Raw genomic sequence first — 12539 nt, 5'->3', positions numbered from 1 at the left:
TATTCATTCGATTTTTTGCATGACTTCTGGATTGTTGAAATCTACTAAGGGTTTATTCAGCTAACTAGGAGAGCACAGACTGTACCATAATGTGATCTCTTTCTTACCCTCTTCTTTTTCCCTGTTACCCTCTTTTCCAATACCTGTTCTCAGATCCTGGTTTTCCCAGTATTTGAAGAACCATTCTAAAGAGGTTTAACCTTGGTCCTACCTGCCTGTTTGCTTGTCCACCTGTCTACCTTTTTATTTTTTATTTTTTCTGAAATGGTTAGCAAGATACCTGATAGATTTTGTTCTGAGAGTGGTTTGGGCATGTGACTACCTGGAGTCTGCCTGCGATATCACCAGATCGGTTTAGATAGGTCTTGGTTTGTTAAGCATTAGACATGGTGGTAAGCTGTCACTGCAAGAAGTTCTCTGACCCTCTTCCCCTACCCCTTTTTCTAATTATTAAAAAAAAAGAAAAAAGAATTAAATTTGCGTGGTTAGAATTGGCGCAAAACCTGACTGAAGAGCTGCATCTCTAAACCAGTTTTCTTGACAGCCCAGCAGAACAGTGCCAATACATTGCACAGACAACTGGAAGAGGAGGAAGGTTTTGGAACAGACTCCCGTTTACAGGTCCCTGGCTGGAAGAGGCTGGATAAAATACTGCATTGTAAGCAATATAACAAACTGTACTTCCTGCAGGCAGTGCTGCTTCTGGCACTCATGTTTTTTGACCACATCTATTTATTGGCTGATGCACAGAAATGCATTGATTACTCTTTTCTTAAAGACTGATCTAGCGTGGCAGTTTCTGCCAGGCATAGTAGGGGAAAGAGCAACAAATTGGGTGGGTTTTCAACTTTTGGAAATTAGATAGAACAATTTGGAGTTTATATGTTTTCTATTTTGAAGTGGAATATCCATTATAGATAAATTTGAATTTAAAAGGTAAATTTCAAAACTTCCTTTTCTCCCTTTCCATTTTTAAATTCAGTATAAAGGGGGAAATTGTAGGTGTCAGCCATTTATTTTACTGTGGTCATAAACTCTTCAGATATTCCTCTATGCAATTTTGCCATCTGCTCTGCTAGTGACCATTACCATCACCATTACTAAAAACCACACACATAGTGTTCCATTGCATACCCCAAAACAAGTGCAAGATTAGCAGACCCCAGACTATTCTTGCTTGTTGTTTTGGGTCTGATTTTCTTTGTTTCATTTGTGTTGGTGCTGGGAGGGTGAAGTTGGGGTATGAACTTTGATAGGACTGCATTTTCTGTTTACATCACAAGTTGCAATAGTGTAGTCTCATCCATCCCACAGCTGTCCCAACTTGTGAGGAGAGGTAAGGTGTTGCTCTGAGGAAGGATGCCTTCCCATGGCTTTGTAGAGCAGCTCAAACTTACTCCATTCTATTTCTGCATTAATAGGCCATTGGCAATTGCACAGTTTAGGCTTTTCTGTTCTTCCCTGGACAGCAGCCTTTGCAATCCAACTGGCTTCGAATGGCCCCCCTCCATCCTTCAGGTTATTTTTGTGTCTGTATTTCTAATTTATACTTTGTGTCTCAGTTAAATTCACAATATGAAAAGTCTTAATAAAAATTACTGAGAAGCTAACTATTTGTTGCATTTTTGCGTGTCCTGGCACTCTTTAACAATTTATTTTCAAATAATATGACAAAAATCATCAAGCTATTGAATGCTTAGGTGGGAGAGGGGACAGTTTGGCTTTTGCAGTAACCGGTAACCAGTGGTTGGTTTTCTATTTCTTGATACCGAGTGCCAAAGTTAAATCAGCGTTCTTTTGGCCATGCCCAGTCCCAACTGTACACAGAAGGGTGAGTGAGTGATGGGTGGGTGGCATTTACATTGGATCCAAGTTCACAGGAGGCTATTTTCCTTTATCTCTACAATCATCATCTTAAAGACCTCTCTTAAAAAGAAAAGTGAAACAAAAGCCAGCAGTGACTACAGTTTGTTCTGTTGCTTACAGCTACTCATAGGATGAAGACTATTGTCATTCCAAATGAAAATCTCAATAGCCAATGGTGACTAGTGCAAAATAGACTAGGGTACTTTCCCAGAGTATTTTCTCACCAACTTAAGTTGCATTTTCTCTTTCTTTTTTAGTATCTAATTTTTAATAAGATAATACTCTTGTTCATAAAGTTCTCTTTTGACTGGAACATTCAAAATATATGAAGTTTTGACTTTTTTGTTAAAATATCAAAAATGGGAACTTTGTGTGGAACAGTGATAAGACAGGTACTGCTGTACTTAGATTAATTTTTTAACAAAACCCCCTTTTCCCATTTTCTTCAGAAGTATCATGAAGAAACATTTTACTTCACCCTTACTTTGATACCACACAGTGGTCTTGCTCATACTTGAAGTTTGATGTTTATAGTAGAGGGATAATCTGTTCTCATAATTGGAAAACTGAAAATACAAGATCTCAGTTTCTTTGAAAATTTTCTGTAAGAACAGCAACTGCTGATGATACCTTTCTGAAAAATTCTGTTACATTAATTAGCCAGATATCATGAGTTACCTACATACCCTATGTGTAGAGGTCGTTAGGATTGTTTTCAATACTTGACCAATAAATGACATTTGGCTTCTAAAATCAGTTGTTGTTGATAGCACTCTCTACAGTGGCCTGAAATTTTAAAATATATGATCATTGTTGTTGGGGAAATAATTGCAAATCTCCTATTGGTTATTATTGCACATAATTTAAATTCTGAGTGTGAGAGATGCTTTCTTAATCTTTGGTCTAATTCATCTGGAGTAAGAAGCTGACAGAAGGAAGACTTCATTTAAGAAGGAAAACACTTAAAGATGCATAATTTAGCTCCTTAAATACATTAAATAGAAACTCTGTGGTTAACATTCAAAACTTGGTTTCTGTATGTTTTATTTTCAGTATTTAAAAGGGTAGTTAATGTGTAATTATGCTGTAAGTAGGTCGCATATGGTTCTGTATGCTCTAATATTTCTCTTCATCTTTTTAAGTTTCATAAAATGTACCAGAAGCCAAAATTTTCTCTGACTTGATCTTTGAGATATAGTGTTAAAAATTTCATGATTCAAAGCCCTTTTCTTATATTCTAAGTTAGGAAACAAGGTAGAATGAGCCCCGTCCAGATATTCTAAGATTTGGCTAAAATGTTTCTTTTTCTTTTACCTTCAGTATCAGATGCCAGTAGGTACCTATGTATATCTTTTATGGTTGTCTAGAAATAGAGAGATTTAATTTCTTAATTCTTTTTTCTTCTTTAACATGTAGCAGTAATTCACCACCTGCTTGCCTTAAAATGCTTAGTATTCAGTTTTACTGGTTACTACATTTAAACATATATAAAATCATATGTAAACATATATCTAATAAATATATAGTGATATGTATAATCATAAAAACTCATTCTTGAGCTCCAAGAAATTAAAAGGGATGTTCAAATTTCTGTTTCATAGAAGATGCCTTATTTATCTTAAGATAATTCGCCAACATTTCTGTTACATTCTTTATTTCCTTCTTAACAGTCTAAATGCCTCCTGGCTATTGTAATATAGAAATAATTTTCATTTCCTTCAACTATAGCAGTTGCATTTTTATATTTATCTTATTATAACCACTTAGTGTTTAATCTTTCTTAGCCTTACTGTAGATGTTTGTTATTTGTTTTCTTTTAATCAGAGAGCATCTTAGTTGCGTAAGAGCTTAGTGTAGATGTTTCTCTCCTCTCTGATCAGTGACAAACTCTCCTGGTAGACATGTTAACCTGTTGAATCTTGGTACCTGTCTGTCACTGTCCTGCAGCAAAGCTTTGACTGTTTTGTGTGTTTTTTGTTTGTTTGTTTGTTTTTAAATTTTGGGTTTTTCCTTTGGCAATTGTGTGACATTTTGGTTTTGTTGTGGTGTTTCTGACTCTTTGTGCCTTTCCTTTTGTGTTTGTTTTCCTTCCTTTTCTCAGTTTGCAGCGGGGCCTCGACCTGCCCATCATCAGGTACTGTACCCTCACCCCTTCACTATCGCTCTTACCTAACAGGTGGGGGCTCTAGTCGCTGTGGACTCTTAGAATGCTGCCATTCCATTAAAGCACTCAAACTGCTCTTTCTAAGAGTAACTTATGATATAATATGGTTGGTTCTGTCTGTCACTAGTTTCACTACATTTTCTCATTCGCTTCTGTTCATGGCACATAATTTTAAAATAAGCTTTTTTTCTTACGAATAAAAGGATTACTTAGAATTGATACAACCTAGAAAAACTTCAGATATGTTGTGAATGTCTGTATTAAGTCTCAACTAAATGGAACAAGCAACATTCTAAGGGTTTTTGTTAACATTCTGATATAACCTGTATTGATGTGCATTGATAGTTCTAAAACCACTTAATCTCAGTTACTAACTCAGACCCAGTAACATGTTGATAAACAATAATACATATTCTTGTACAATTATCTTTCTTAGGATACATAGAAAATAGATGCTTTATTTATATTTTTGTACTATTATTGGTTGAATTTATAAAGTGAAATAATAATGAAATTTGAAAAATGTATATGCCAACAGTGTATTGTTTAGTAGGAATCCACTAAAGGTGGCAGTAGGGGAGAAACAGGAAGATATGTGGTGTCCCTCCCAAAAGCTCCTCATGTTCTAGGACTTTTTCTTCTTCTGTAGCAGAAACAGGCCATGTTTAGAGTCTGACTAATCTGAGTTCATAGTGCCAGCTGTGCTCTGTAACCAGCTGTGTTAAGCCTTTTTCTGAGTCTCAGTTTTCTCATATATAGTCACAAAATAGGGACAGTTACCTTCGATATTAGCGATAATATATGTTAGCTGTTTGATGCAGAGTAAGTTGTCAGTAAGCGGTACTGTTTTTAATATTTTGTAACTTAGTACTGATCTCTAAAATGAAAGAAGTATTAGCAGTAGTTTACTTGTATCCTTTTGGAATTCTTACTGCTGAGTAAATGGAAATTCTTTATTAAGCTTGCATTGTATTATGATTTCATAGAATGCTGTGTTTTTGAAAATGTAGTTCTTCTAATTTAAAGCCCAAGCAAATTGTGAGGTATTAACATTACTTTACAGGAAAACTAGCAGATAATTCTATGTGGAGTGGCTGGCTTTTCTCTGAACTTTGTTAAACAATAAAACTCAAGATCATTTGTTATTGTCAAGACACAGTATCAACGTGTGCTTTAGCGAGCCCTGGTTTTGATTCCTCCTTATCATTATTACTGTACTCAAACACCATTTTCTCATATATAAAATAGAACTAGTAACACTGTGTCAACAATAAAATGGGGAATAAAGGAGGTGATGGATGTAAAATGATGAACAGAGGAACATCTTGAAGGCAATAGTAGGTGAAAGGGTGATTATATTTAGTCAAGGGCTATGGAAGCATGGCTTCAATTTTTGTTTAAGGTTAAGCCAAAAAAAAAAAAAAAGAACTTGTTTGAGAGAAAAATTCGGACTACTGAAGTGGGGTGGAAAATTATTTATGAGTTAAGTAGACAGAGGAATTGGGATAAGAGTTTCTGAGTTCCTAGACACAAGGCACTCTTTACTTTACTTTTTTGAGAGAGAGAGAGAGAGAGAGAGAGAGAGAGAGAGAGAGAGAGAGAGAGAGAATGAGAGAGAATTTATTTGAAAAGCAAAGAGAGAGAGATGGACTCTGTCCTGATCCTCTGATCACTCTTCAAATACCTGCCGTAGTGGGGTTAGGTTAAGCCAAAGCCAAAGTGGAAACAGATCCAGGTCTTCTGTGGGGGAGACAGGGACCCAAGTCCTTGAACCATTGCCTGCTGCCTCCCCGAATGCATGTTAGCAGGAAACTGTAATTGACAGCAGAGCCAAGATTGGAACTCAGACAACCTGATGGAGTGTGAGTGTCCAGGTGGCATCCTGACTGTTGAACCACACACCTGCTGCACATGTTTATGGGTGCTTTCAGGCCTTTCCTTCCTCCCTCCCTCTGTCCCTCTCTCCCTAGCTCCTTCATTCTCTATCTCCCTGCCTCCTTCCCTCTCTCCCTCCTTCTCTCCCTGCCTCCCTCATTCCCTCCCTTATTCCCTTCCTTTCATCTTCCCTTCCTCCCTCCATCCTTCCCTTCCCTTCCTTCCCTCCTCTCTCTTTTTTTCTGATTTATTTGTTTTTATTGAAAGACAGATTTACAGAGAGAAGGAGACGGAGAGAAAGATCTTACCGTCTGCTGAATCACTCCCCAATGGCCAGATCTGAATGCAAGAACCAGGAACTTCTTCCGGGTCTCCCATGCAGGTGCAGGATCCAAAGGCTCTGGGCCATCCTCTACTGCTTTCCCAGGCCATAAACAAGGAGCTAGATGGGAAGTGAAACACCTGGGCCATGAACCGGTGCCCGTATGGGATCGTGGCACATATAAGGCGAGGGTTTAGCTACTAGGCCATCGCACCAGCCAGACTTTTGTGTCCTTCTTAAGTAATTTCACAGTGTTACAGCAGACTGTGTGTAGAAGGGATTAGCATTATTTTTGCCTGCTGTCATTGTGCTGAACTCTGCAGTGTGAAATGCAAGACTGATACTACTACTTCTGTTCAACAGCATTGGTGCTTAAATTTCACGTTTTATTTAAGCATTTATAAGTTGGTCAATTTGGGGGAATTCTGTTTTCTAAACTTTATAATGGCAGTAGAAGCAAGTGATGTATTTTTGTTGAAAATTTTCCTTGAATATCAGAAAATGTTTGTGAGAAAGATTTGTTTGAGCCCTATTTTTTCCTTTGTAATATAACTTGATAAAACAGCTTTGGCTTGGGCGTAGCACAGTAGGTAGCCTAGCAGCTAAAGTCCTTGCCTTATATGCGCCAGCATCCCAACCCCGAAGACTCCCAGATCTTCACCAAGGACTATTAGTACGAGCAACGAGGACTACATCCCTACTGCCAAGGAGACCACGGGGAAATGGAGTGCCTTCAGAGGCCAAGAACTCTGAGGTCACCCACCCCCATTTGGATCTACCACATGGGATGGAAGAAGCCCAAATCCTGCCTTGCTTCCCATTGAGCTCCCTGCTTGTGGCCCGGGAAAGCAGTCGAGAATGGCCCAAAGCTTTGATCCTGCATCCATATGGGAGACCTGGAAGAGGCTCGTGGCTCCTAGTTTCAGATTGGCACAGTTCTGGCCGTTGCAACTGCTTGGGGAGTGAATCAGTGAACGGAAGATCTTCCTCTCTGTGTATCTGACTCTGCAATAAAAATAAATAAATCTTACAAAGAAAAGCTTTGGCTTGTTGATTTTCTTTTAGCTGTAAAGTGATATACATTAAGGTACATACATTATTGTTGATTCATTAGCAGGAAAAGTAGTCACTTTCTGTTAGTAGTTCCTGAAGGTGAATTCTTAAGATGTCACAGGAAATTCGCAGCCTTGCTTTTGAAAGGGTAAGGTAGCTGGCAGCCTTTTCTTTGGCAGCTTCCCTTGTAAGCAACAGAAAAGTTCTTTGCACCAAACCACAGAGAATTATCTGTACAAGTACATGCCTTGGTTCAAGCGGCAGCAACGGGAGTTACCTGAGAAAAATAAAGGAGGAGAGGGATGTATGAAGCGGCACTGGTGAGCAGGCAGTACCCTGTACAGGGGGGAGTTTGGAAAGAATTTGTGGTTCCACATACTTAGGCAGTGGTAGGCCAATTAGATTTGCATCACTGTGGAGTTGGTGATTGATTGCCTTTTTGTGTGGGATAACCGATTAAGAAAAACTGTCTTATAAATAAGGCTTCAGTTAGCAATCTTTGGGCTCCATATGCCCATCAGATTTCCCCAAAGACAATTAGAAAACAAAAGAGAAAGCACCTTTGTGCATTTCTGGATGGCCTCTATGGAGGGGATTCCTTTTCTTATTGGAGAATCTCTGATTGAACCTACATTTCAGAAGATCCTCTCAACCTAATTCCCTGGAGGTTCATGAAGAAATAGATGCTCATAATGATAATGCATAAGAGGACAGTCTTGCAGAAGTGAGAGCTCCACAGGCAGTAATAAAGATCGTCAATATACAGGACACCTTCTTAAAGGGGACACATCCATGCTGAGGTGTTTTGGGTTTCGTGTGTGTGTGTGTGTGTGTTCCTACCTATTGGTGTTTGTTTTAGCCAGAAGTAATTAAGTTAGAATGAATTATTCTTGAGATTAATGAATTGATTTCTCTTTTCTCCCTCTTAGCATTTATTACTCACCAGTGGCTACCTTTCAGATCACTTGTTCTCGTCCTTGCTTTGGTCTTACTTTTTTGTAAAAGGAACTTATTTTGGGTGATAGTTTTCTTGTTGCTTAAAAATACATTTGCAAATATTTTTGTATTAATTGGTTCTATAAATATATTAACTACTAACTGTATTAGGGTATTTAGAGGCAATTGCTTATGAGAAGAAAGCATCCAGTATAGTAATTTAAATCCTGTATATTTTTCTGTGTAAAAAAAAGTTATCTGAATTGAGGTGAAGTCAATAAGATATTTTTATCTGAGATGCAGGATGTGTTTATTGGAACAAGATGTGTGCATGAGAGAGCTACCTTTGTTTGGAAGATTGCTCACTGTGTTTGGAGAGTTGGAGTTCTTTCTGAGTCCCTGCAAGTCAGCCAGAAATAGCATGCTCCAGTTGGGTTTGCAAAGCCACATGTTCTGGTACCATTCGTTTTTGTTTTTTTGGAGGGGATTAGTTACATTAATAAGGATGTTCTATTCTTGCATTTCATAATTTGAAGAACTTACAGAACATTTGTTTCTTCAAAGGTGAAAAAAAATGCTAAGTCATTTCAAACACAATGCATTCTTGGCTTTAGAAATAGTGTCAACTGTTTTTATACTGATGTTTGAAAAATCCCAGAGTGATTAGAAACTGAAGGAACAGAAAGTACACTCCAGATTAAAACAGATCATTCGGTATAATTTAGAGTCTGTTTCATGTTGTCTACTTGGTATCATTGAAAATTGTATAGTTATGGTTTAATGTTAGTTATGTGACTGTCCTTATTTCACTTTTGACTTTGAAATTACCATCAAGTATTGGTTGTGCACTCTAATTGAGCCTTATTATGAGAAAGACTAGGGAATTGGTATTTGAAAGTATTCAGAGCAAAAAAAAATGTAGCTTGTTGATATTTTAGTAAACATAATATTCACAAATGTTGAATAATATGCCAAACTCAAAGCCATTGGAGTTAGCATTAAAAATTAGATTCTTAATGAGATTTAACAGTATGTGTCATTAAAGTATCTGTTACCTCATGGCAAGCATTGGAACTGCATATTTTCTTGTTGTAGATTGATTCATTTTGCCAAAAAGAGTTGATTTTATTCAATTTAGTTATTTAATGCAATAACCATTACAACGCGGGAGTGTTTTCTTCACTGAGTGTTGTGGTCTTACACTCCTGGTTGGAATATGCTTGCTGCAGCAGACCAGGCTCCTCAGGTTTTGCTGGATCTGAGCAAGGCCAGGTCAAGCATCTGTAGCGTCCAGTTGCCAAAGCTTTTTTTTTTTTTTTATCAGTTTGCTGGTTGGTATAAGTAAGGCAGTTTTATCTATTTTGTTTTTACTGCATGTGGCAGCATTAATGGTGAAAAAATATATATTTTGGGTCAGAAAAGCTAAGATTCAATCTCAGTTTTACTGTGAATTTTCCTTGGACCTCAACTTTCTTATCTGCAAAATGGACACAATAGGCACAAATAATACAATACAGAATCTATTTCCTACAGGACAGTTCTGGCACCTAGTAGATTCTTGGAATTCCATTTAGTAGTGAAAAAAGCATGACTTTTCTTGTTTCTGACGTATTTTTAATCTGTGAATGAGATGTTCTGTAGTGGTGCTCATTTCCTGGACTCTTGTGATCTAAGAGAACCAGCTATTGTGCCTGACACAGTCCTTATCTTTTGTCCAACGCACATAATCCATGGGGCAGCACTGTGTATCAGAGCTTTGTGTGAAGGTGGAAATATTCTACAGTGTTCACTCCTGTAGCTGTGAGGCATGTGTGACTGTTGAGCATGTTAGCTGTGGGTAATGCATTTTAAGCACTCTACTTCTAAGTAGTCAGATCTGGCTAGTGGCTGCTGCATTGTATGGATCAGTTCCAGGGCTTATGTCTGCTGATTCTGAGTGAGACCTCAGTTGTGTTATGCTGACCATGGGAAGGGAAATACTGGAAGGATTTAGACTGAAATATCCTTCATTAAAAAGTGTTCCAAGTCAGCAGAAAATCAAATCGATACCCAGGTTATATGGAGACGCTTCACTGCCTGTCTCCCACATTCCCCTGACCCCACCTCCACCGCCTTTTCCCTCAAGCCATCTTTCTTTGAAAGGCAGAATTGCACAGAGTGCGGGAAAGAGAGTCTTCCATCTACTAGTTCACTTTTCTGGATAACCACAACATCCAGGGCTGGGCCAGGCCAAGCCAGGACAGTATCTCTATCCTAGTCTTCCAGGTGCTGACAAGGACCCGAGTACTTGGACCATTATTCACTGTTTTCGTAGCCATGTTAGTAGGAAGGGAAGTGGCATAACTGGAGATTCAGGTCAGCACTGTGATGTGGGTTGGCAGCATTCTTGTTAGCGGCTTAGCCCACTGCACCACAATGCCAGCATCGGCTTGTGCTTTTCTGGACTTGTCAAGATCGTAACACTATCATTGGACTTTTTAAAGATAGTAACCAAAAGACAAAACTCTTAATTATAGGCCTCTCTATTGATTCTCCTAGTAAGCTACCCAGAGACTACCCACAAGCTAGGTATATCAGAAGGATACTTTTGATATATCTTTTTTATTGCTTTTCCAATTAATAAGTACTTACTATTTCCCCCCCGTATGGGAGGAACTAAGGTGATTCAATAGGATTTTTTTGGTTGCTGAGATGGATGGTTTTCATAGAATTTCTAATTGTGCACCTTGTTAGTGTGCTTTGTCTTACAATGCTTCCAGTGAGTACGGTAATGAAAAGTGATGTGATTTACCCTCATTTTCAAAACCACATTTGTTCCTAGTTTTGCTGGCCAGGAAGCATGATAGGATGAATTCCTGCATTTTTAGAAGGACTTTCTGAGAGGAAACATTTTCCTTCTGGCTTCTGGAGTGTTTCTGATAAAGTAAGCAGCCATGAATAACGTACTGTGTAAATGTATTCTGTCTATGGACATGCCCAAATGCCCAAACACTACTATAAGAGCTGTCGCCTTCCTCTGCGCTTCTGGTGTATTGGTAAACCATTTGTATCAGTTTTTCATAAAGAAAAGAACATGACACAAGATATTTAGAAAAAAATGCTACATATTTAGCTCACAATTTTGAAAAATCACAGTCAAATCAGCATGGCTGAAATGTAGGCTCAGCTGCTGGCAAGTGGCCGGTGAAGGAAAGCTCACAGGTGAGATGGAAAGCAGAGAGGATGGGCAGGTGCAGGCTTGCTCCTTGCCAAACAACATAGACACAGACCTCAGAACTTGACCTCGGTGACCTAGGCCCTCTCCCCAGGCTCTACCTCTTAAGGATTCCAGAACCACTCCAGAGCAGCCACCCGGTGGCCAAGCCTCCAAGCAGTCAGTGGCTCGTTAGCGGACAGTTATAGCATGTCCAAGCCGTAACATTATTGAAAAGAAAGACTTTAAACACACTGAAAATGACATTGAAGAGAGGATTCTTTTGTTGTACATACTTTGCTCAGCCCTTCTCACCAGTGACGTACATGCCCGTCAAATTTTGTGATAGTCATGTAGTTTGAGATTACAATTACCACCACAATCTAAAAGGACAATCTGTAAATCAAATACAGTGGGTTGAATGTAGCTAGAATAATACTCAAAGTGATGAGATATAGAATTTCCTATATGAGATTTAAAACACAGCTGTACACACAGTACACATAGAGGGAAAGGTGTTGTGGCAGAGTAGGTTAGGCCTCTGTGTGTAATGCTGGCATCCCAAATGGATGGAAGTCTGGCTGCTCCACTTCTCATCCATCTCCCTGCCAGTGTGCCTGAGAAAAAGCAGAGATGATCTACATTTTTGGGCCCCTGCATCCATGTGGAAGACCTAGAAGTTCCTGCCTCCTCGCTTTGCTCTGATGCAGCCATTTGAGGGAGTGAATCAGTGGGTGGAAGAATCCGTCTCTCCCTCCCTTCCTCCTCCCTGCCTCTCTTCTTCCTGCCCTTCCTGTCCCTTGCTCTCTGTAGCTCTGCCTTTCATATACATATTTTTAAAAAGCCCCACTTTTAGCCCGGCGTGGCCTAGCGGCTAAAGTCCTCGCCTTGCACACGCCGGGATCTCTTATGGGCACCGGTTCTAATCCCGGCAGCTCCACTTCCCATCCAGCTCCCTGCTTGTGGCCTGGGAAAGCAGTTGAGGACGGCCCAATGCATTGGGATACTGCACCCGTGTGGGAGACCCAGAAGAGGTTCCAGGTTCCTGGCTTCGGATCGGCGCAGCATCAGCCCGTTGCGGCTCACTTGGGGAGTGAATCATCGGACGGAGGATCTTCCTCTCTGTCTCT

At 39.3% G+C, this 12539-nt stretch overlaps 1 protein-coding gene across 12 annotated transcripts in view; it reads left to right on the top strand.

The window, feature by feature from the left end:
- EIF4G3 (eukaryotic translation initiation factor 4 gamma 3) overlaps positions 1–12539 on the top strand; it is a 352621-nt gene that overhangs the window by 169016 nt on the left and 171066 nt on the right. For 3 of the 12 annotated variants that reach the window (XM_058676302.1, XM_058676313.1, XM_058676373.1), the window contains exons 5-6: positions 545–658; positions 3968–4000. The exons of 4 other annotated variants lie outside the window; for them this stretch is intronic. In XM_058676302.1, coding sequence (XP_058532285.1) covers positions 545–658; positions 3968–4000 — 147 coding nt within the window. The remainder of the gene's footprint in view (positions 1–544; positions 659–3967; positions 4001–12539) is intronic. 5 more of the 12 variants (XM_058676306.1, XM_058676337.1, XM_058676333.1 and 2 more) reach the window with 2 other exon arrangements.

The sequence above is a fragment of the Ochotona princeps genome, chromosome 2 (genome assembly GCF_030435755.1).
Source record: "Ochotona princeps isolate mOchPri1 chromosome 2, mOchPri1.hap1, whole genome shotgun sequence".
NCBI classification, from domain to species: Eukaryota; Metazoa; Chordata; class Mammalia; order Lagomorpha; family Ochotonidae; genus Ochotona; species Ochotona princeps.
The sequence above is the reverse complement of the archived record's forward strand: the minus strand, read 5'-3'. Positions and strand labels throughout refer to the sequence as shown.